The 26,788-nt window shown below is 42.1% G+C and overlaps 1 protein-coding gene across 1 annotated transcript in view; it reads right to left on the reverse strand.

Annotated features, from left to right (window-relative positions):
- cps1 (carbamoyl-phosphate synthase 1, mitochondrial) overlaps positions 1-26,788 on the reverse strand; it is a 121,764-nt gene that overhangs the window by 24,902 nt on the left and 70,074 nt on the right. The window contains exons 33-34 of the mRNA XM_030080764.1: positions 16,758-16,832; positions 16,530-16,628 (exon numbers count right to left, since the gene is read on the reverse strand). Of these exons, the coding sequence (XP_029936624.1) occupies positions 16,530-16,628; positions 16,758-16,832 (174 nt within the window). The remainder of the gene's footprint in view (positions 1-16,529; positions 16,629-16,757; positions 16,833-26,788) is intronic.

The following is a 26,788-nucleotide window of genomic DNA, read 5'->3' on the forward strand; positions in this document are numbered from 1 at the left end:
CTCTACACACGCTGGGGCGTACCATATGGGGACGTCACCTGACACACACGTCTTGCTAAAACAATATGAGGACATGACGACTCAACAGCTAAAGAGTCAGTGTTTCTGACTTCTAAGTTGTCTTGTTGTTGTCAAAGAAAGCTCCTGACCCTCACAGTAATGTCAGCCGATCTACCTCTCTAAAAATTAAATGATATGAACTGACAAGCAGTAGGTTAAATGGTCAAAAACATTCGCAAAAGGAGAAAAAAGTCGAATTTTGTGAGAATTAATATCAATGTCATGTTTTGAGGATTAGCGAGGTCTAGCAAATGGTAGAGCTCATTTCTTTCTGCAGTGGTATTCAGAAACAAGTCATGTTTCCTAACACTGACACTGACACTGCAAACATTTTCAACTAAATGTTTGTTTTCATAGAGTGAAAAAGCATTTAATTCATGCATTGGACTCAACGGACGAATCTACTTAATTTAAATAGAAACAATAACCTGTTGGAAGGATGAAGTGGATCTCTGGCTCCCTTCTGTCTGTGCTGAAGGTTGAGCTGCGATCTCTCCACTTGGTGTCTGCAACAAAATACACCAACAGCCTGTTACAAATACTCAGTATTATCATATGGATCCTATCTAGTTAATCAATTAGTGATCATAGTTATTTCAGTGAAAATAAATTCCTTCGCCCTGTCTGTCAAAATCAACTTTGGGGTGAGCCTCATTTCTCAGGTCAAGGGCTGCATTGACTTTGAATGTAAGGAACACCTGTTAGTAAAGACTAATTCACATGAGGATCTGGGCTTATGATGCAAGACTCTAAAGAAATTGCTAAAACTGTACACTATCTGCTCCCAACAATATGAGGACAATGTAACACACACTCTACACACGCTGGGACGTACCATACAGGGACGTCACCTGACACACACTCAGGTCTTACCCAAGCTAAGACAATATGAGGACAATGTAACACACACTCTACACACGCTGGGACGTACCATACGGGGACGTCACCTGACACACACTCAGGTCTTACCCAAGCTAAGACAATATGAGGACAATGTAACACACACTCTACACACGCTGGGACGTACCATAAGGGGACGTCACCTGACACACACTCAGGTCTTACCGAAGCTAAGACAATATGAGGACAATGTAACACACACTCTACACACGCTGGGACGTACCATACAGGGACGTCACCTGACACACACTCAGGTCTTACCCAAGCTAAGACAATATGAGGACAATGTAACACACACTCTACACACGCTGGGACGTACCATACGGGGACGTTACCTGACACACACTCAGGACAATGTAACACACTCTACACACGCTGGGGCGTACCATATGGGGACGTCACCTGACACACACTCAGGTCTTGCTAAAACAATATGAGGACATGACGACTCAACAGCTAAAGAGTCAGTGTTTCTGACTTCTAAGTTGTCTTGTTGTTGTCAAAGAAAGCTCCTGACCCTCACAGTAATGTCAGCCGATCTACCTCTCTAAAAATTAAATGATATGAACTGACAAGCAGTAGGTTAAATGGTCAAAAACATGCGCAAAAGGAGAAAAAAGTCGAATTTTGTGAGAATTAATATCAATGTCATGTTTTGAGGATTAGCGAGGTCTAGCAAATGGTAGAGCTCATTTCTTTCTGCAGTGGTATTCAGAAACAAGTCATGTTTCCTAACACTGACACTGACACTGCAAACATTTTCAACTAAATGTTTGTTTTCATAGAGTGAAAAAGCATTTAATTCATGCATTGGACTCAACGGACGAATCTACTTAATTTAAATAGAAACAATAACCTGTTGGAAGGATGAAGTGGATCTCTGGCTCCCTTCTGGCTGTGCTGAAGGTTGAGCTGGGATCTCTCCACTTGGTGTCTGCAACAAAATACACCAACAGCCTGTTAGAAATACTCAGTATTATAAATTAGATCCTATCTAGTTAATCAATTAGTGATCATAGTTATTTCAGTGAAAATAAATTCCTTCGCCCTGTCTGTCAAAATCAACTTTGGGGTGAGCCTCATTTCTCAGGTCAAGGGCTGCATTGACTTTGAATGTAAGGAACACCTGTTAGTAAAGACTAATTCACATGAGGATCTGGGCTTATGATGCAAGACTCTAAAGAAATTGCTAAAACTGTACACTATCTGCTCCCAACAATATGAGGACAATGTAACACACACTCTACACACGCTGGGACGTACCATACAGGGACGTCACCTGACACACACTCAGGTCTTACCCAAGCTAAGACAATATGAGGACAATGTAACACACACTCTACACACGCTGGGACGTACCATAAGGGGACGTCACCTGACACACACTCAGGTCTTACCCAAGCTAAGACAATATGAGGACAATGTAACACACACTCTACACACGCTGGGACGTACCATACAGGGACGTCACCTGACACACACTCAGGTCTTACCCAAGCTAAGACAATATGAGGACAATGTAACACACACTCTACACACGCTGGGACGTACCATACGGGGACGTTACCTGACACACACTCAGGACAATGTAACACACTCTACACACGCTGGGGCGTACCATATGGGGACGTCACCTGACACACACTCAGGTCTTGCTAAAACAATATGAGGACATGACGACTCAACAGCTAAAGAGTCAGTGTTTCTGACTTCTAAGTTGTCTTGTTGTTGTCAAAGAAAGCTCCTGACCCTCACAGTAATGTCAGCCGATCTACCTCTCTAAAAATTAAATGATATGAACTGACAAGCAGTAGGTTAAATGGTCAAAAACATTCGCAAAAGGAGAAAAAAGTCGAATTTTGTGAGAATTAATATCAATGTCATGTTTTGAGGATTAGCGAGGTCTAGCAAATGGTAGAGCTCATGTCTTTCTGCAGTGGTATTCAGAAACAAGTCATGTTTCCTAACACTGACACTGACACTGCAAACATTTTCAACTAAATGTTTGTTTTCATAGAGTGAAAAAGCATTTAATTCATGCATTGGACTCAACGGACGAATCTACTTAATTTAAATAGAATCAATAACCTGTTGGAAGGATGAAGTGGATCTCTGGCTCCCTTCTTGCTGTGCTGAAGGTTGAGCTGGGATCTCTCCACTTGGTGTCTGCAACAAAATACACCAACAGCCTGTTAGAAATACTCAGTATTATCATATGGATCCTATCTAGTTAATCAATTAGTGATCATAGTTATTTCAGTGAAAATAAATTCCTTCGCCCTGTCTGTCAAAATCAACTTTGGGGTGAGCCTCATTTCTCAGGTCAAGGGCTGCATTGACTTTGAATGTAAGGAACACCTGTTAGTAAAGACTAATTCACATGAGGATCTGGGCTTATGATGCAAGACTCTAAAGAAATTGCTAAAACTGTACACTATCTGCTCCCAACAATATGAGGACAATGTAACACACACTCTACACACGCTGGGACGTACCATACAGGGACGTCACCTGACACACACTCAGGTCTTACCCAAGCTAAGACAATATGAGGACAATGTAACACACACTCTACACACGCTGGGACGTACCATACAGGGACGTCACCTGACACACACTCAGGTCTTACCCAAGCTAAGACAATATGAGGACAATGTAACACACACTCTACACATGCTGGGACATACCATACGGGGACGTTACCTGACACACACTCAGGACAATGTAACACACTCTACACACGCTGGGGCGTACCATATGGGGACGTCACCTGACACACACTCAGGTCTTGCTAAAACAATATGAGGACATGACGACCTCAACAGCTAAAGAGTCAGTGTTTCTGACTTCTAAGTTGTCTTGTTGTTGTCAAAGAAAGCTCCTGACCCTCACAGTAATGTCAGCCGATCTACCTCTCTAAAAATTAAATGATATGAACTGACAAGCAGTAGGTTAAATGGTCAAAAACATTCGCAAAAGGAGAAAAAAGTCGAATTTTGTGAGAATTAATATCAATGTCATGTTTTGAGGATTAGCGAGGTCTAGCAAATGGTAGAGCTCATTTCTTTCTGCAGTGGTATTCAGAAACAAGTCATGTTTCCTAACACTGACACTGACACTGCAAACATTTTCAACTAAATGTTTGTTTTCATAGAGTGAAAAAGCATTTAATTCATGCATTGGACTCAACGGACGAATCTACTTAATTTAAATAGAATCAATAACCTGTTGGAAGGATGAAGTGGATCTCTGGCTCCCTTCTTGCTGTGCTGAAGGTTGAGCTGGGATCTCTCCACTTGGTGTCTGCAACAAAATACACCAACAGCCTGTTAGAAATACTCAGTATTATCATATGGATCCTATCTAGTTAATCAATTAGTGATCATAGTTATTTCAGTGAAAATAAATTCCTTCGCCCTGTCTGTCAAAATCAACTTTGGGGTGAGCCTCATTTCTCAGGTCAAGGGCTGCATTGACTTTGAATGTAAGGAACACCTGTTAGTAAAGACTAATTCACATGAGGATCTGGGCTTATGATGCAAGACTCTAAAGAAATTGCTAAAACTGTACACTATCTGCTCCCAACAATATGAGGACAATGTAACACACACTCTACACACGCTGGGACGTACCATACAGGGACGTCACCTGACACACACTCAGGTCTTACCCAAGCTAAGACAATATGAGGACAATGTAACACACACTCTACACACGCTGGGACGTACCATACAGGGACGTCACCTGACACACACTCAGGTCTTACCCAAGCTAAGACAATATGAGGACAATGTAACACACACTCTACACATGCTGGGACATACCATACGGGGACGTTACCTGACACACACTCAGGACAATGTAACACACTCTACACACGCTGGGGCGTACCATATGGGGACGTCACCTGACACACACTCAGGTCTTGCTAAAACAATATGAGGACATGACGACTCAACAGCTAAAGAGTCAGTGTTTCTGACTTCTAAGTTGTCTTGTTGTTGTCAAAGAAAGCTCCTGACCCTCACAGTAATGTCAGCCGATCTACCTCTCTAAAAATTAAATGATATGAACTGACAAGCAGTAGGTTAAATGGTCAAAAACATTCGCAAAAGGAGAAAAAAGTCGAATTTTGTGAGAATTAATATCAATGTCATGTTTTGAGGATTAGCGAGGTCTAGCAAATGGTAGAGCTCATTTCTTTCTGCAGTGGTATTCAGAAACAAGTCATGTTTCCTAACACTGACACTGACACTGCAAACATTTTCAACTAAATGTTTGTTTTCATAGAGTGAAAAAGCATTTAATTCATGCATTGAACTCAACGGACAAATCTACTTAATTTAAATAGAAACAATAACCTGTTGGAAGGATGAAGTGGATCTCTGGCTCCCTTCTGGCTGTGCTGAAGGTTGAGCTGGGATCTCTCCACTTGGTGTCTGCAACAAAATACACCAACAGCCTGTTAGAAATACTCAGTATTATCATATGGATCCTATCTAGTTAATCAATTAGTGATCATAGTTATTTCAGTGAAAATAAATTCCTTCGCCCTGTCTGTCAAAATCAACTTTGGGGTGAGCCTCATTTCTCAGGTCAAGGGCTGCATTGACTTTGAATGTAAGGAACACATGTTAGTAAAGACTAATTCACATGATGATCTGGGCTTATGATGCAAGACTCTAAAGAAATTGCTAAAACTGTACACTATCTGCTCCCAACAATATGAGGACAATGTAACACACACTCTACACACGCTGGGACGTACCATACAGGGACGTCACCTGACACACACTCAGGTCTTACCCAAGCTAAGACAATATGAGGACAATGTAACACACACTCTACACACGCTGGGACGTACCATACGGGGACGTCACCTGACACACACTCAGGTCTTACCCAAGCTAAGACAATATGAGGACAATGTAACACACACTCTACACACGCTGGGGCGTACCATACGGGGACGTCACCTGACACACACTCAGGTCTTACCCAAGTTAAGACAATATGAGGACAATGTAACACACACTCTACACACGCTGGGACATACCATACGGGGACGTCACCTGACACATACTCAGGACAATGTAACACACACACACATTAAATGTGTAATAACCTGTTGGAAGGATGAAGTGGATCTCTGGCTCCCTTCTGGCTGTGCTGAAGGTTGAGCTGGGATCTCTCCACTTGGTGTCTGCAACAAAATACACCAACAGCCTCTTAGAAATACCATATTTTATAAAATAGATCCTATCTAGTTAATCAATTAATGGTCTTACTTACTTCACACGTCATTGTGCATTATCTTGACATTACCTAAATATTGTGTATACAGTCTTATTTCTAAAGTAATGACTCACTGAGATGTGGAGGGGGAACGTACAGTCAAGGAGGGAAATGTTCATGTATTTATATCAACTAATAATTTAACAGATCCTATACCATACAATCTGTCAAGAGGATTTACTTACCTCAGCGCGCCATGGCCATGGAGATTTTCCATAATCATAGGTTATTTCACTCTCTGCTTGGATGTTTTCAACAGCAAACAAGCAAAGATGAGGTTTATCATGGACTATCAACTTCTTAATTTTGCAATTTGGGGACCTGTGGGCATCATTTACTAGCCGGCCCAGCGAGCCGTCTTCGACAGATGCATCTATGCTAAAATTGAAGAAAGAAACATATTTATGCTTTCTCCACAAAAAACATAATACTGTAGAGAACAAATTATTTTTATAGGCCTTTACGTACCACCATGTGTCATTGTTCCATTTAAAATCAAACAAGAAAGCATTTTGCTTTTCTGTGTACTTCTTCTGCCTTTTGTCTCGTTCATATTTTGATATCAGCTCCCCACGGTACTCGACGACAAAGGATCCCTTTTTAATTGGTGCACAGGCAAATACACCACGTCCTGATACAACAAAGTTAACAAATCAGTATCAGGTAATACAGTCCAAATTAGTGTTATGATTGTTGCATGAGGGCGATTGATCATTAATTCCCTTTAATAAAGATATCAGCATGCGTGCTATTCTTGCCATTACTATCGAAACGTGCGGTGCCCCCCATGTAAAATTGGTCTAAAACCACCACACCAAGTAGGAAAGACCTCCTCGCCGCATTTAAACACCCTCTGCTTATAGACTTAGACAGGGCAAAATCCATAACTAAAGCATTGGTGGGTTTATAGCAAAATATATGCGCCAGATGCAGACGCATTGCTATTTAAATGGTCCCTGAACCGAATAATTAAGTTAGCCTACATGTTCCAAACTATGACTAGCGGTTTGGCTTTTAAACTTGAACTGTTCCCTATTAACTCAACTGTCGCATATTTAGAAATTCCAATGATAAATACGATGATGATGATGAATGATATATAGCATACCTTTATAGTCACTGATCCATTTGATCTTCAAACAAGGCTTGTCACATCTGGATAAAATAAACTGAATAGCCTCAGCCTCAGGGCTAAGCCTTTCTCTCCTTTTTGACATCCTCTTCACTTCTCAACTAGCAAACATCTACATGGGAAGATGACAAAAAGTCATTGAGACAAAAAAAAAAGTCCAATACTTGATTTGAATCAAAAAGGATATGCAAAATGGTATTATTTTGTCTTTAGTCATAATTTATCTTACTCATGCTGTCACTAATGCAGTGTCTCATTAGCTTATTAAGCCAACTAGCTTATAAAGCTAACGATCACTGCAAACAGAATAGAAAAGGAGAAAAATATCTTCTGCTCACATAAAATCTGCGTTCAAGAAGTTAACTTTAACAACAACTTAGAGAATAACTGTCTTTCTGGCTGAAAATGCAGTAAAGAGTGATTAATTACCGTGCTCTTCTTCCCGTTCCCTTTACTCAGGAGGCTCTTCCATGCGGCACGAGTCATTTACATGTGATTAAATCCCTTCTAGCTAACAAGCTAGCGTTAGCATTAGCTAATTAGCTCGCGTTAGCTAATTAGCTTTTCCGACTAATTAAAAAAGAAAATGTAGTAAATAACAGACGAATTAGTTCTCTAGATTAGTAGGCTGGTGATTTAAATAAGCAGTGATAATTTGGGGTGTTTTTATTTGGCTTTAATAACAATGGGTTATGTGTAAATTATTGCAGTATTGCTAAAACTAGCTTAAATATCGCAGTGTGTGTGTTTGAACAAAATGAGACATATGAGGACCGGCTGAGTCACATGACCAAGTGTGTGAAAAGTGTGTGAAAGTACCGCAACTGACCACTAGTTGGCGTAACCGGAGATGAGCACAAACCATAAACACACTTACACACTTCATGTCATGAAATTGTGATAATTCAGGACATGTGAGATTTTTGGTTTAGGGGCATTGTAGGAACCTCTAGAGCACTGTAGTAAGCTCAGAAAAATGAGGACCTCAAAAAAGTCCTCATTTTTCCAAGAGTCCTCATACTGAAGGTGTGTTATCATAAAATTGTCCTCATTTGTCATGAAAACAAGTGCACACACACACACACACACACACACACACACACACACACACACACACACACACACAAGCACAGACGGTGTTTGGAGGTTGAGACAGTTTGAGATCCTCTTGGAGATCCTCCTGGTTTGACAACATGATGCTGAGGTGTGTAGAGAGCAGCTGGCTGATATTAAAGTCCTTCCACAATGGGCTTCAGTCTTAACCCGTGCTGGGAGTAACGAGTTAAAGTGATCAGACTGCAGCAACGAGTCACTGAATTTGTTAGTTGTTAATTTTGCATATGCTGCTTTTGTTACATTTTTATTTATATCCATGAAGGTAAAAAGAAAACTAACTACCTGGACTTAAATGTGAGAAAAACTAAGGAGTTAATCATCGATTTTAGGAGGAACCGTCCTAATCCTGCAGCCGGCATCATCCATGAGGAAAATGTTGAAACTGTGGAGACATACAAGTACTCGGGAACCCTGTTTGACTCGTCTGGAGTTTGATAAAAACACGGAGTCTGTTGTTAAACGGGGTCAACGGAGGATCTACTTGTTGAGGAAACTGAATTCATTTAATGTTTCTAAGAGCATTTTATGTCATTTTTTTCATTCGTTTATTGAAAGTCTGTCTTTTATTCCCTCAGCCATCAGGCTTCTAAATGCTGCCAGCAGTGGCAACTGGATACGGGCCAGGCCTTGTGAACCTGAGAGCTTTAATGTGCATATCTTTATTTATTCACTCGCATATTATTTATTGCATTATGGTCCTGTTTGGTCCATGCATGGGTCCTTGCTCTTGCTGATCTGTTGTCACTGACAGAGTGGATGCATTACCTTTTGTTCTGTCTTTGTGGTTTTATATGACCGGAGGCTGTAAACTGAATTGCCCTACTGGGATAAATGAAGTTGTTGAATCTGAATCTGGAAATGTGGTGCAGCGGCGGTACAGTGCACGACATGTCGGTGTTGAATTGGCATGTTGTTGTCATGTTGGACAGCTGCTGATGGATGGATGCTGTTGCTGATCCAGCTGGCCGGTAAAACAGAAAAACACGTAACATGGAGGCTGGAAACGTGTGAGTGTCGGCCATGCCGCTGTGTTTTTGTTGCACCGGGCGCCTGCAGGAACAGGAAATGTGCTCCGTGCAGCAGCTTGTGCCTCCTCGTATTTACTCTAAGGGAGTTTGTTTTGTTCCTCTAAGAATCAATAATAAATTAATTCAAAGCACGATATCTGGATTAAGGCCGACTTGCTGTTACTTGTGCATTAGCTGCAAACAAACACAGAAAAGTCTCAGCTCTTTCAATAAATTAAAGTTTTCTTGCCTGCAATGATTTCTGAGTTGATGGTGCACTCAGTAAGAGTTTCTTAATCAACAGCGAAAACGTCACCAAAATGCAGATTTAAAAAGCTCTTTTTAATGTGGGTGACTTAATAGCTCACTGATGAGTAGCTAAGTAAAATAGCCACCATAACACCTCAGTAATTAGCCCGGGCTTTGCTTCAGTCATCAAAAGCAACAGGCCTTTATTTGCGACTTGTCTTCACTTCCTTTTGCACAAAAGTCTTGCTCTTGCTCACAAAAAAATAGAAGAAAAAAGATATTACCAGAAAAATAAAGGATCATAGAGATTTTTTTTGTTTCATCTCCAAAGTCTAGCTGTCTCGTGTCCTCATCTGTGTCTATTCCACTTCCAGACTGACCAATTTAAATTAAAAAAGAGCTGTTTTCTTGCCATCACACTGTCGATATCATAGCAACCTCTTGCTTCAACTGTTGGCTTTCTCTGCTCCAAACAATTATTGCTCTGGATTTGTGATGCGCAGTAAGTCCTGATCAATTTCAAACTGTTATTACGTGAGCCATAATATTAATTTCTCCCGAAAACACCACAGCCGTGATGTAAAAGGGCAGAAAAAAACCTCTCTTTTTAATTGAGTGTCTTATTTCGTTAGGGTACCATCCAAACTGTGGAATTTTTAAATACATTTCTGACACCACACATCGGCTTCAAATGACCCACTTAATGGATTCTATCTAGCATACTGAAAGTGCTGAACACTCCTTTGTGAGTGTTTGCTGCCGATTTGCAACTGATTACGCTCAAACTGTGTGCCCTTGAGCTCAGTAAACAATTTGCTCGCTGAAATTACTGCTGTCTCACCCAAAACCGTTCACAATGAATATGAGTAACAATTGGGTAGGAGTCAGGAGTCAGTAAAGGAAAAAAAAAACAAAAACAAAAAAAAGACTTTTTTTCTCCTGCAGGAGATGAATTGGGATGTGACCAGAATTCACAAGAAGAAGTCAAGTTTTGTTTACGCAACATCATTGCTTTTCAAATAGTCATTATTTTGCTCGCTACTTTCTGGTAATACTAAATGCCTCTTTTAAACATGGTGCGCCGCCATCCCTGTCCACGCATTCATGAATGTGTGTAATCCTCACTGCTGAAACCTTCATAATGGTAAGTGGCTTTCAAACAGGCTGAGGGTTTGGCCAGGGTTAGCACAGTGCAGGCGACCCTGAACACGGGCAAAAAGCTCCAGCAGAACTGAAGGCAACTTTGGAAAGAGATGCATTATAAATGTCCCACAGTGACTGGTGTGCTGAGGCCCGGCGGCTCCAGTCGAAAAGTGAATATTCCCGTTTGATGCCCATAGGCTTTACACAATCAAGGTTTTTGGGGCCGATCACCGATCAGTGAGTTTAAATAAACCAATCACCGATCCAATCACATGAGGGAGCAATATGTCTATTTAAATAACTGGTTTATTTACTGTATATACTTATGTACCGTTTAGTGAGTATCAACAAAAGTATTCTCAAGCATTTTTGCCAAACTGACAGAGGTACTGTAGTGTTGTACAGATTGCAAATAGCTTGAGTTTTATCTGTCTCAGACACTTTGAAGAAGTCCCACACCACCGACATGTTTGTTTGAATCCGACAGCAAATGATTCAAGATTCAAAAAACTTTATTGTCCGTCACATAGTGACAGGGCTCAAAACTAACATGGCCGTGGTGTGGAACTTCTTCGGAGTAAATGAGACAGATAAAACAATGCAACGGGAGCATCTGCAAAAAGTTTCAACACGACAATGACGTCACTGATCGGATCAGCGAATTAAGACACTACAGCTGATCACACAAATTGCATAAAATGCAAAATATCGGCCAATCTGATATAGCCGATCAGATCGGTGGATAGCCTAGATGCCCATTCGGTCCTCATGGTCTATACACTGATCTGGGGTGAGCGCGATAATGCTCATTTTTATCGGGCTACAGGTAGAGCCATCTCCACCGTGTTTGGGTTGTAACAAATTGAAGAACAATCACTTCAATTTGAAAAAGAAAAAAAAAAAAAAAAAATCAACTCAGCTTCTGTTGTGCTAACCTAGAATTATCAGATTCCACTTTTAAACCGAACATGTGGGTTTTAATCTGCGGCTACCTGCCAAAAAAACAAGGGGCTTGTATTTAAATTAGCAGATGTCCTGGACCACATGTTTCACCTCCAGCAGTTTTGTTGACGTTCGCCCCTGGTGGTCCCTCATTACAACTCCGCCATGAACATGAGTCCGAGTCCAATCCAAAAGATGGTGATTTTATTGGCAATTCATCATATTTCATGGGTTAAAGTTACACTGAGGTGGTGACAGCCTGCCTAAAATGTAGAGCGCATCATGTAAAGCGTATCATCACACATGCATGTCATGATCTTAATTTTATATATACATATATATATACATACATATATATATATGATGGCCCGGGACTGTTGCAGGGCTCAGGACGCAGGACTGAAATGTCGATTAACCCCGTTTTACCCCGACCTCAAGTCCCAGATGGTAACAGGATTTAGCTCAGTTTCAAAGTGGAGAGAAGGATCCTGCTTGCTTGCTAAAGGCTTTTCTTCAATATCCATGAGGATATAGTTCCTCCTTTCAAAGTGAAAGGTTATTAGGGGTATTTTGCTGTTGCCATGGCTTGTGACTGTGAAGGGCAATACTTGACCCATGCAAAGGACGATGTGCATGTCACAAGAGAGGACAGTGCACGGCAGGGTGCTGATGCCTTTGGGCTGGAAGCTGGTCCCTTCTCTCTGTGATCACATGTTTGAGCTGAGTGAGTGCTGGAACTGAGTAACCTGAAATTCTGCTGATCGCTCCTGAATGGATGAAGGCCAGGCCTGTGCTCAGATACTGGAGTTGTATCAGGTGAAGGACGTTCTGGGGCAGCAGCTCAGAGCCTCTTCAGGTTCTTAAAAATGAAACCGTTTTGTACAGCTTTCTGTGTATTTTTTTCCCTTCCTTTTTCCTCTTTCAGAATACAGAACAAGGGAAAATGCCACAAGGACCAGTGAAATAAAAATATGCTTTTCACAGATAATATAAGTTTCTGTTGGATTTAGTTTGAATAAAGCAAGACACTGTAGTTCAAGCCGATTTCATTCGTTTTGAGTGCTTTCATAGTGCGTTACTCCTGATAGAGAGCAGCTCATTCACACTGTTAATTGTTGATGATAAAAATAGCACCCATAAAAAATTTAACATCACATTTCCAGCTCGCAATATGCACATGCATACCCGTGATGTTTTTGATGATTCTTCAGTTAGTTTCATAATTAAATTATATTACATCATCTATTAAAAATCTTACACCAATTATGATGCAATAATTGCCAGTAAAAGTTGCTACCAGTAGAGTTTAATTTGATGAGTTTGGCAACCCACTGAGTCCCTTAGTGGTGTTTTACATCACTGTTGCGAGGATGACTCACCTGCTGGTATCCGATTTTAATTATTATAGCACTAACTTATCCTGTGGACAGAAGGCCAGCTCACTGTCGATCTTGCACCCAAAGTGAAGGCCAGGCCCGGGTTTACTCAGGTCTTCCCCTTACTTCTGTTACTTTGCTTCTTTGTTCTCTTTGCCATGTCCATCAGATGCTTCTCTCTCTGTTTTATTAAGGAAGGTACAGCTGTCGGAAGTGCTGTCTTTTTTTCAATGGCTCCACCATCTGTCGTTTTAAGTAGCTTCATGCTGTTAATTCCAAATGAGGCGGTACTCTTCCCGTTTTGGTCGATGTCACATTCACATCATGTTGGACGATGCGGGAGAGAATCACGACATCTCGTTGTGACAGCTTGGAAACACTCACGTACGTGTCTGGTCGAAACTTCAAGCGTAAATGAACTGCCGCAGACGTTACCTGCTTTTCATAGATAGATTTTGTGTTTGTGTGACTGATGCAAATTATTTTGTTTCTCCAGTCGACTGTTACATGCATGCAATCAGATGAGCAGGACTGAAGTGTGGACTCTTTATTCTAAACTCAAGGCTGGTAACAAAAGATACTCAGGAACTCAGGAACACATAACATGGGAATCGGACAGACTAAATAGAGACACAGGAATGAGGCAGGAAAGACATGCATGCAATGGACGGACAGGACTTAAATACAAACTGACCAACGGCGCCTGCAGACTGAGATTTCAGCAATCTTAGAAAACTTATTTCAAGCCATGGACCTAATAAACCTGCATCCCTTTTGGCGTATGTAGACGGTACGATGATCACCAACTGTGAATCTATGATGCAAATCAAAATACAGGAGAGCATCATCAGCGTACGTCATCCCTCGGCGCTGCTTTAGTAGTAAACAATTAATTTAATTAAGAATGAAGCCTTGCAATAGTGACATTAATGTATTAATATTCATTATCAATATTTGGTGATGTTAATATGTTTGGAGAAAAATCCAAAGAAGAGCAGGAGGAGAATGTGGACCCGGTCGTTTTCTACTTTGTTGGTTTTTGGTTTTGTTTTGCTCATTTTACCTCCATCTCTGGGTTTGGCACCAGTGTTGTGATGCTCAGTGTGTCATTTTCTGCTGCGTTCCTATTGGTTGGTTAGTAGATGTAGGTCGTAGCAGCGGTCATATGATGAGATGGTTCTCCTAAATTTCTGGCACTGTCAAAATTTAGTCTCAAGCTATCTTTGGCCTCAAGACCGTGACAGCAGCCATATTTGATACTTTCTCACAGTGTGATGTAGGACCAATGTTTTGGAGCCACAGCTAAAGATAATGTCATGTTTATTCCACGCTGGTTATCTTTCATCTGGAACAGACGAAAAACTGCAGTGTATATGTGGCTTAACGAGGAAACAAGACCCAGTCAAGACTGGAGAACAGGAAGGGAGCTGATTGGCTGGGAGAAGAACAGGGCAGGGCTAACGAGACAAACACAGAGGTGGTGAGGAGGTGAAAACAAGCTGGGTAGGGCTACAGGAGAGCATGAGGGACACACAGAGCAGGGCAGACACCAAAATACCAAAAGCACAAGGAATAACAGGAAGTACCAGAGGCCACAACACATGGTCCAAAGCAGAGGCTCTTCTCTTCTCTTGGTGTCACAAGTTAATCCTGCACAATTTGTGTGAATTTGCACCAAGGGACACGCAAAACAAACACATAGCATGCAATGCAAGACACAGAATGAGCCAATTTTCTCAGTGATTGTCTCATTTTTCTACAGACTTTACATTATACTATCGAAATTAATCTGAGGTGGTACATTGTGGTGATATTACATACCCATGATCACCAATCATCATAAGAAACAACAATTACAATATCAGTCTGAGGATGTTATTGCAATATCCATCATTCTGTTAAACTGGTAGGTTTTATTACATCATTAAAAGCAGTTCATTGCACTGCATTGTATTTATTGATCAACTACTATCCACCAGTTATTACATAATCAGTTACTTATGAGGCTTGATGTCATGATGAGAAATCAAAGCTGTCTTCACCTCAGAGGATTAAACATGCAGAGCCATGGAGAGCAAGCAACACACACACACACACACACACACACACACACACCATTAATCCCCTGCCTGCCCACTTCCACTGCTATCTCCTTCAAAGCCACAGGAGGTAAATATTGTAATCGATGCTGCAGTGGATGCACTGGCCTCAAGTGCTGCTGCTGGTCCACCAAATGTTGTAATGTGAAGTGGGCCTGTTCTTTAATGAGCACTTCACACACAATCAGTGATGTCAGCGTCACGTTAACCTTGAAAATTTCAAAGAGAACGTGCAACGGTGCTCCTGAGTCTCTTCTTTTAGCGGTCAAGAATGGGAACGAGTTTATCTAAGATTGGCCATTGCTGGACAGAGTGGTTGCTTACTGCTGTTCAGTTTGCACTTTGCTTTTAACTTTTGATTTGTAACTTCCTGAATGAGGAGATTTCCTGAGAGTATCCATACCACGATTGGATATTAAGTGGGGCTCGGGGCAAAATGCTCGTTAAATATTCAACATTGCGCTTCGAAATGGGATGCCGGAGGCAGTTGAATGCCCTCGAAAAATAAACAGTTCACTTTCTTAATTTTGCTTTGTGTAAGTGTGTTAGATAAGTTAGTTGACTAGCTACTTGGAGCGTTTTTTTTTTTTTTTACTCTACAAAAATCTCACAGCTCCTCCTGACTCACGACATGAATCAAATCTAGATGAAATCAAAATTCCTATGGTTTGTAGGGCAGATTATAGGCACTGTATTTCCTAAAATTTCCCTAAAAATAATCCAAAATCCCCTAAAACATATTCACAAGGGTAAAAAAGCTCTTGTTATAAAATAGAAATGAATAAAAATAAAAGTGCTGTGCATAGTCCACACCAAAAACCAGCATTTCATTTGTACAATTCAGGCAAATCTACAGCATCTCACTTACCCCCATGCCTCTGCTGCAATCCCAATTTGTGATTGAGGCTGATGCAGTGGGTGTTTTTTCTGACCTAAAATCTAAAATAAAATCTAGTGCAGCTTTTGAGCAGTATTTTGAGCTGTGTATCAGTACAAGATTTAGTGGATCTTTTGAACCACTTGTAAACATTTTATTCCCTAACTGAAAACCGATTTGCCTCTTTGTTGAACTGCTATTTCAAAGAGACAGGGTTTGTCTTTTTGTTTTTAGCTGAAAAGAACTAATGAAAAACATGCGAGAAATACAATACCTATACGTATCTTTTGTTAAAACACACACAGGAGCCTAGTGGGAGTCCTGTCATCTTACCTGAATCCCAATCAGGATACCCTTGCGTGGCAGCTTGAAGCCCGTGGAGAGCATGGCCTTCAGGAAAGCTGAGTAGATGTTTGGTCCGAAACAGGCCACCTGCAAGAAAACACACACATGCACAGTCATTCTTTAAGTTTACCTTGGTCTTCCAACGTGGATGGGACATGGAGGAAAAAAAAGATCGACACGGCATATGAAATGAAACAAGGTTTGGGCCGAACTTACTTCTCCGGTTGAGGCCATCTCACAGCGAAGCACAGGGTCGGCATCTCTGAGCCGCGGCCAGGAGAACATGGGAGCCTGGCGGAAAGGACGGGAGAGGTAAAGGTTTGCTTTTACCTGACATTTAGAGAGTTCGCCGCAAGCTAAAGCTCCTTTACACCTTCCTTAAACAATGTCACTTTTTAGCAATGACCAGCATCGTTGGATAAATCACTCCAGCTGGTCAGTAGAGTCAGTTTGTCACAAAAAATTTGGAAAAATCCCACTGCTTGTGTTCAATAAAGAGATATCCAACATATATTTCTCAAGCAACCAAGCTGATGCTTTAGCCAGGGGGTTGCCAAAGTGGGGTCCTGGGACCTCCAGCAGTCTGTGAGACGGTTCCAGGGTCCTCAGCAAAAAGAGTTTAAGCATAGCTAAAAATAAATACTTGGTTCATGCTCCCTATTTTTGCCTTGCAACTGACAGAGATTACGCCACATGCATAGTCATATCTACCAACAAAATACTGTCACATGGCCCTCGGGATAAAGTCCACTAAACTGGGGGTCAGCGGGTCTATTCTTCATCCTTTTGGGGGTCCTTACCATGAAAACATTTAGGGAGCCCTGTTTTAGCTCAGTTGGTGAGGCAGGAGTCTTAACACAGGGGTCTTGAGTTGTGATCCCACAGCTGGTGAATCTGAATTTGATTTTTCATAATGAATCAGGTCATGCATTAGCTGTGTGCACGTTTCCTTTGTATGCTGCCATTTCTTCCATCTGAAAACATGCTGGATGCGTATTTCCAGCACATCTTGAATAATGATTTTCCCCTTCAAGGCTCATCACTGGCCATGACTGCTGTCTGGTTAAAAAAATATATATGTTGACCATGAAAACATGTTCACCTGGCACGGCAGCACTGCGGTGATGACATGAAATACCAGGAGGAAGTTGGCAACCAGTAGAGGACCTGACTCATTTCCCATGTGAGTGCTGCAGATCATACACATCATGTCCCATTTTCTTCCCATAGAGAGTCATTTTTACCGTCAGAGATTTAATGACAACGCTGCCACCTAGGGGTGAAACAGAACGTGGATTCCCTTAAAAACTGACAGGTGGACTGAGCCTGCGGCAGTTCCGCATGCTTGTTGGAATATGGAAAAATAAATAGAAAATCATGTCCGTGTTTAATGATGGATAATGTCTCATACAAACCCAGAATTAGGGAGCTTTTTTTCCTCCAATATTATTCATTAATTCACTCTCATCTCTCTTTGCATGCAAACTACCTTCCCATTTTCCATTACCGGACTTTTAGCGCGACTCCCAGGGAGCGAAGAAGAGATAGGATATCAAACAGAGAGAGCGATAGAGGCGAACACTACGACTACCTGGTGGAAAGAGACCGAAATAGAGAAACTGAAAAGAAAGGACGCTACAGGCCACCAAGCCCTTTATCAGTCTGTTTGACACGCTGAGGAGGAGGAGGAGGAGGAGGAGAAGGAGGGAAGGGAGGAAGAGCTCAGGGGAGAGGGGAGGAAATGACAAGAAGTGAGCAGAGAAATGAGAGGAGAGGAAGGGAAAGAAAGGAAAGTAGAGGAAACGGGAAAAATGTGAGGACAAGAGGGAAGGAGAGAGGATGAAGCAGGGATGGGAGGAAAGGAGGGCGAGCTGAGTCGAGGGCACCAAATTAAACACAAGGCAGAGAGACTCAGTGAAAACAAAGGAGGAGGAGAGAAAGCAGAGAAAGAAGTGGAGGAAGAAGGAGAACGAGGAGAGAAAGAACGAAAGCAAAAGGAGGAGGAGGAGGAGAGAGGAGCAGGAGCCTCTTGTCTCTTTATTGTATTAGAGACATATTGAGAGTGGTGGAGCCCACTTGCCCCAGTGTGGGAAGCCATTCTTATTTCTCCAATTAGAAGTAGACAACCCCCATTATCTTGAGGAGGGAGGGAGGAGTTGTGTGGCACGGTGGCACACACACACACACACACACACACACACACACACACACACACTGGCGAGGGCCACTTGGGGGGGATTCATCCTTGAAGCGGGGCTATCTAATCAGCTCTGAATGTAATGTTAGCATGCTAATGTATGGGCAGACGAAGAGCAGGGAATACAGAGAGGAAACCAGCGCCGCTTATCACAGCTTTGTTGAAAGAGACAGACGAACTACGCGGAGAGATAAAATAGAGCATAACCGCGAAAGAAATACAGACGGGAGAGGGGGAGAAACAGGGGAGCAAATACAGAGAAGGAATTAAAAACAGAGGCAAAATGTGCCGATACAAAAGAGGAGAAACAAATATGTGAGTCTAATGAGTGGCAGGAGGAGAGAAATTGCAAAATGCAGAGGACGAGAGGCACAAAGAGTTTGTTCCCCGAGGCGCTCAGTGTGCATCCAGAGCTGTGGATTTGTGCAGGATCCCGAGCCAGCAGGGTCCCTTGTTTCACCCACGCCGATTTTAGCAGCAAGTTAACGCCGCCGTCTTCTCTCATTCATTAAGACAATAATGAGTCAGGGACAGGAAGCGGAAGACAGGGAGAGCCGCATAAACAACGCGTCATCTGAGAGCGGAATGCTTTGGGGCCGAGCGGCCATTCATACACAGCTGAAGCCTTAATGAAGTGTACACAGAAAACATATTTCTTAGTGGTCTCAGTTGAAATGTTTAGTCCTGAGAGGCTCTCGGATGGACTGTCTTGCGGTTGTCACGGTAACCAGGCCTCTGCAACCACAATCCTCCAACCCCACCGCACCAACACACACGCACACACACACACACACACGCACACGCACATGCACACACACCCTGACCGCCCACTCCTGAGAGACAGTGGAACTGCGAAGCTCCACAACATGAACAATTTTATCTTGGGGTGCCAGCTGAGCTCCACTGGAAGAGGAAATAAATAAAGTAAGATATCACCATATAACATTTTTCCCCACTGGGGGCCTCGTCTGAGGCGGGAGGCGCACCTGTATACATGCCTCCATACAGCCGGCTCTGGAGAATGGAGATGTGACAGCGACAGCTCCTCTAACGTGCAGCTCTGAAGGCCCGTACCTGCATTTTTGGGCTTGAAGCGGCCGATAATATTTTGATAGTATATAAAAAAAAAATATATATATATAACAATTCACAAGAACACAGAATGTGCTCCTTGGCAGGGTGGAAAAGCTCTAACATGGTATTCAAATCACTGAAACCAACACATTACAAGTCCAGTTCAGGTGGGTTACAGCTCAAACCGAATCAGCTTCAGTCAAATCAAATCAATCAGTTAATCAATTTAAGATAATTGAGATTTCATGACACTCCAGTTCCTAGTAAACAGTTTTTAACTGATTTTTCATTATTCTTTATAATTTAACATCACCGAAAATAAGCAACGTCAACCTCAACCAATTAAAACATGGAAACTTAAGTATTTCTGTCAACACATTTATCTTCACACACGTGTTAATATGAACTCCATCATTGTGGATCACAGTCTATTTGCTATTTTTTCCTTGTCTTACCTGCTTTTCAAAGTAAAATGTTGAACGAAACTTTCTCAATATTACACGTTACTTGCAGTAAAAAGGAAAGAGGAGATTTTAGGCCATAACTGTGTAAATAATTTCCGTTGCATGCAGCTGCTGGAAGTGTCTTGCCTTGGTTGGCACACTGGCAGAAGGTCTTTCTCTCAAATCATAAAAGTCTGTAGCCTCATGTGATTACTGTGATGCAGCGTTGCAAAAGCATGATTGTCTGCTTCTTTTTTGCAGAGATGGATCACCTTTGCTGACTTTATCAGGAGTCTCTTGATGTTTTCTGGATGAATGAAAGTCGTAAGAAATCCATTAAGGAGTTTGCCAAAAGCCACGCGGGAGTCATAGCAAACATGGAAAATGGTCCTCTGGTAAGATGAGAGCAAAACTGAGCTGAAAACCCAACACGGCACATCACCCTGAGCACACATCATCCTCACAGTGAAACACAGTGGTGGCAGCATCTGTGGAAAAGCATGTTGTGGGCATGCAGGTATTGAAACCGGTCAGGTAAGATGGTAAGACACCACACTTGAAGAAAACCTGTTTCAGTCTGCAAGAGCCTTGAGACTGGGGCGGAGGATCACCTTCCAGACCCTGAGCAAGCAGCCAGAGCCACACTGGAAAGGTTCAAGACAACGATGGTAATGTGTTCCAATGGCCCGGTTAAAGCCCAGACCTCCATCCAACTGAGAACTGGGGAAGAAACTTGAAAATCGCTGTTTGAAGAACGAGTGAAAAGTTGCACTGGATCGGCTCAAGATGTGCAAAGACGAACCTCAAAAGACTCGCCGCTATAATTTCAGTGAACGGCGGTTCTACCAAGTATTGACTCAGCAGGGGGGGTGAACACTTGAGCATCCAACAGATGTCTGCTTTCTTGTCTTGATTATTGTGTGTGTCAAGTGTTTTGCATCTTCAAAGCGCCATCCATGTTGTGTTAATCAAATGTTAAAAAGCCCATTAAACTCAATTTGAATTCCTGGTTGTAACGCTGCAAAATGCGGAAAAGTCCAATGGGGAGAGGGGTGAATACCAATGTATATCTGTATGTCTTTAATTGCGCTGCATGCATATACAAACAGCCACAATAAAGATTAGAGGAATGGAAAATGAGCTCTGATACGCTGGAACTGTCCTTTCACAACAAAACGTTATAATGCTGTACTTCAAAGATACTCTGTTCTTCAACATTAATATGCAAATTTACGTATCTACTTCTAACTGTACCTGTGGGGTGAGTATAAGAGAAAATGAAGAGTGTGGTTGACATGGCAGGAGATAAAAACATCCGCTGGCTGCAGTTTGGGAGAAGCTGGAAAACACTGATGGGGCAATATCTGATTGTTAATACAAGGCCAATATTGACCAGATTATATCTATCTATATATATCTATATCTATATATATAGAGATATAGATATATAGATATATATATATCACCAAGCTGATACACACTTGAGCAATAATACACAAGCAGGAGGCGCCAATATCACACAGAAAAACACGACCACAAGTGTATTACTGTAATTAGACCAGTTTCAGTATCACTTTATTACTGATATTTTGTGATTAGCTGCTTCCGAAAAGGAAAACAGTTCTGTCTCACTAGGAAACAGGATCTCTTAATTTTAACACTTTAAAATATTCTCAATTGAACCCTGAAATAAAAATGAAGAGGCTTCGTGCATGGATGCTATGCTATAAAATGCACCTGAAAAGTTCCATTTAATAATTTTATCCAGTCCCTTACTAAATTCCTGAAATAGTAAATCAATTATTATTTCCTCCTTGGTTTTACCTTAATTTGTTACATTTTATATTATGATTGCTGATGCCACTTAAAACATAAAAACCTGAATTTACACCATAAATATTTTTAAGTTCACTTTTATGGTATTTTTAAAAACATTTAACTTATCCCTGAAATGCTAAACTAAGGCATCTCAAGAAAGCCTTGACTGCCCCTTCGTGAAAACAAAGACTGGGATTCCCCTCAAATGTATCTTAATTTTGTCTCGTCATTTGTCTTCAATTAAAATTAATCTAGAAATTCAGCACTTATTAAGGAGTGTGGTGAGTTTTTTTGAAGTAAAAACTGAAGACATTTTAAGCATTTTGTGTTTCTTTGTGTGTGTCTTTGTGTAGCTATCAAGCGATGGAGCGATTCATTGCCATAACATCAGTGTTTTTATTTTCCGATGCCAAATCAGAAGTATTTTTTCAAAGCCTACCGACTTTACAAAGTGGTTTTAATTCACTGATTACAGTTCGATGGGCCACCTGTTGGTTTCAGTGAATCACAGGTATGGAGGGTAAACAAGGCGGAGTGATACATAAAGAAGTGTGGCCGCTGTGCGAGTACCAGGAGATTCTGGCACTCATCAGCATGCAGCCAATCGAAATGCAACACGGCATCAATTTGGCCCTAGTCACCGCCACCGGAGTTATTTCCCTGCGGCCAACATGTGCATTTTGGGCCCTGCTGACATCGACCAGCCCCGACTCCCACCGCTCCCACCATAAACACGGCTCACGTTACGGCTGCCGTGGCTTTGTACACACAGACAGAAATTACACAACAGGGACTTGTTAGCGAAAAAGAAAACACTGCGGCCGCAAAACTTGGGACTTTTGGAAGCGGAGGGGAAAGAGAGGCGGAGAGAGAGTGATGGAGAGCGAGGGAGATTGAGCGGGCGGCGGATAAATGAAGCCGGTTTGTCTGTGTGTTAGCGCTGAGGATGCTGGCTGAGAGAGAGAGAGAGAGAGAGAGAGAGAGGAGGGACGACACATTTGGACGGCGCACTACGGGCTACTGAGGCTTCCTAATGAATTCATGCATCTCAATGTGTTTGCAGCGGGGGCCTGCCATCGTGGCGGCAACATATGTTAAACACGCACATCATTTAGCTGCCTGCCTACTGGAGAAGTGGCAATGAGAGAGTGAATGAGATTGAGTGGAGGGAGACAGAGAGAGAGAGAGAGAGAAGGAGAGAGAGACCCCTTGGAAGAGGAGACATACAAACAAGGAATTGGCTCCCCTGGCACTCAGTGAATCGGTATGAGGCTGAACAATTCTCGCCTAAACCAAGAAACCAAAGAGGAAAAAAGGCTCTAATCAGAGATGCAGTGCGAGATAAAAAGTTGACGCCTGCTGCTGGTGATCACAGGAGAGGAAAACAACCACCAATATGTAATAAAACCAGCTACACGTTGAGAAAAGAAATGAATTTTTCCATTCCTGGGCTGCAGACGAACTTCTCCCTGAGACTGGATGGCCGCTTCGCAGAGCTCCGCGGACGGCTTGTCGTCTTCTCCTCTGCGCACCGCAAACAAATTTCACATGAAAAAAAAAAAAAAAAAAAAAACGCTGAAAATGCATTGCAAACGGTCAAATCTGCATTTCATGCCTGCCAGCTTCTTCTGATTTTCCCGCCCCTCTCCTGCTGATTTCCTGGGATTTGATTTCCCCTGATTTTCTCCCTCATTTTGATGATATTTCAGAATCTAGCCCCATCCGCTGCATTTGTTAGAAATAATATCACCGTATCTGAACCGGGAACAGAATGCATTAGAAACTACCAGGCTGCATGGTTTCTCTCTCCCATCTCCACTGAAAACACACGGAGGCAAAGACAGCTTCACGTCTAGAGAGCCCAACCATGAGAACCGTGTAGAGCCAATTATTAAATTAGGTGCTTAGAGAGAGAGAGAGAGAGAAACAGAGAGAGAGAGAGAGAGCTCCTGATCTACAGGTGGAGAGATGGAGATGCAGTGTTATATGGAATCGATCAGGGCCGCTCAGATTGATTGGTCATCGGTGTAAATTGGCAGATATTCATTCCAAATGGTCACCAATTCAGCCAATATGGAAAACTGCTCTGCGTTATAGCTGCTGTGTGCTGCATATAAACATGCATCATCATGTTTGTTTAAAATGTGGAAGCAAGCAAAAAAATCCGAAGGACTGTGGCACCCTTGGTCTGAATTCATCTCATTAAGATTTTTATGGGCCACAACAGGTGAGTAGGTTCTACCTCAAAGATAAAAAAAAAAAAAAGGTGGGCAAATATCACCTCTACAACCTCAGTATATCAGTCTGAAATAGATTTTGGCAGCATGGAGTGATGGAGATTCTTCATGTTGCTTATTCTACATGTCCTTGTTTTGGCACAAAATGAGCAGGAAAAAAAAACTGCCTCACTCAGTAGCAAGCAAGTCTATATACATGATATTATAGGCATATACAGTAAATATACAAATATACAAGTGCAAATGCTAGAACTGGATTATTAAGATAACCGTGTTTGTTCAGTGCTACCAATAAAGCATTCAGAAAGTCACCGAGGTAAATGAGTTTGAAATTCTTCCAGCAATAGCTTTATTCTGTGTGGCTTGAACCTCTGACTGCTGCTGTGATTCTAATGTGTGATGTCTTCAAGAGATAAAAAACAGGAGGCGCTCCACTGGAAATGACCTGGAGTCTGACTTTGTTCACTCATACATGTTTTACGGTTCTGTTTTTTTTTTTTTTCTTCTACAGAACATGAACAACAAAAATTCCTGTAAAATCACCTGATTGTGTCTGCAAAGTCTCTCCTATTCACTGCCAACAGCACAGCGCAAGGACGTCTGATGGTGCAGACGAGGTCTACCGATGACGAGGCAGCCTTGAGTCGAGCCATTTCATTCCCATTTAGATTCCAGCTCTGACAGAGACTTTACGATGCACAAAGCAGAGCATAACTACCATCGATCACAGAAATAAGACTGTTTTTCAGCTGTTCCTCTTGCTATCGATGACAGCGAAAGATAAAGAAAAGAAAGACTTAAATGAAAACCAGATGCATGGCGAAAACTGACAGCGAAAACAAAACAAAACAAAACAAAACAAAAAAAAAAACAGCACTCGACTTCAAATGAGCAACCAAAGCAGGGAGAGGAAACTGCAGCGCTAAACTAGGAAATCATCACCAGCTGCAGCAGGGGTCCCGCCAAGGCCCCTGCTAGTCTCGCGGAGTCAAGTCCGTATCGCTGCCTCCAAGTAAACTCGGGAAGTCTTTTCAGCCCGGCGCCTGGAGTATTCACCGCTCTGATTAATATTCCTCACCACCCTGCAGCCCAGAAATTGAAAACTTCGGTCGGCGGGGAAGAGTGGGGGGGATTATACCTGCGCGATTGGCTCCCAACCACAGCCATTGTTACGGCAGCTCTGTTGTAATTAGAGGGAGAAATGACTTTGGAAGAAAACAGCTTTGGAACAGCTGGCGACACGAATACTCTCTCATACCCAATCTAAGAGTTAAGCCTGCCAACCAGTATGTGAACGCACCGACTATCCCCCCACTCGCTCTTTAGCTGGAGGGATGGAGGAGTAATTGCCGCCTTTGTTATGTGATCCAGTGGAGCCTTCACTTGCCGTACCTGCAGTGCCTATTAAGATACCGCGCATGTAGGGCTCTTTACGTCAAGACTCTAATTTTAACGCCGTACGGGACGTGAAAGGCTCATGAAAAGGAGTTCAGAGGAGACACGGCTATTAGCACTTGTATGGAGGATACAACAACTGGTTATTAACGTCCAAATCTCAATTGTGGAGTGAAAACCTCGCAACCTCGAGTCTGTCAAATTTCATGTTTGCACTCTTATTTAAGAATTACATTTTCCTGTTAATTGAAATCATCCCTGGGCTTAGAAACTACGTTGACAGCCACTGGATGATGTCAAATATGCATTGAGAAGCTGATATTTTTTTGAGGAACACTCAGTCCCTCTTTAGCCTGGAACAAAGCAGACCTGGACTTTTTTTTTTTTAACACTCCTCACATCTTTCTTTGGCTTGTTGCTGGGGAAAAAAGAATGAAACTTTGCTTAAATGCTCCATGAACCGGGCTACACAGGCAATTCTTCATAGGTTTTACTATAAGAGCTAGGCAGCAGTTTGAGATGGCCACAACTGCTGTCTCTCTGAGTTTGATGACTGGATGTACGCTGGATAAACTAAATGATGCCAGCTGGAATGGGTACTCTGTTGCATGGCAGGCTGGGATTCATACCATGTACTGCAAACGCCTCGATTGTCTCCTATCTGCTGTATTTCGCATTCAATCACTCACTCATTGTGGCGTTCTCTAGACACTATCTAACATAAAGCAGAACTGACATAAAAATTAACCATTAAAATAAAATATGGCTGTTTTGCAGTGACACGCCGGGGTTCATTACATGAGGAAAACAGATGGGAACAACTTGGCTGAGGCTGGTAAATGTTCCCGGGACGTGGAGGCACAGTTGTGTAATTTTGCAGAGTAATTTTATTCCTGTTCAGAGGTGAAGTTTTAGATGAACGCTGACACTGAGGGGTTAATCTACCACCGCCTGTGCACCAATCAGAACCATCCACTGCGTCCAGGTTATGAGTCACCAGCTCTGTCTGTAGTCCAAACAAAAAAGCAAAATTACCAATATATGCCTCAGTTATTGGAGTGAATACAGAACAATACAAGGCAT

This window comes from Myripristis murdjan, chromosome 21 (genome assembly GCF_902150065.1).
Source record: "Myripristis murdjan chromosome 21, fMyrMur1.1, whole genome shotgun sequence".
Lineage (NCBI taxonomy): Eukaryota > Metazoa > Chordata > Actinopteri > Holocentriformes > Holocentridae > Myripristis > Myripristis murdjan.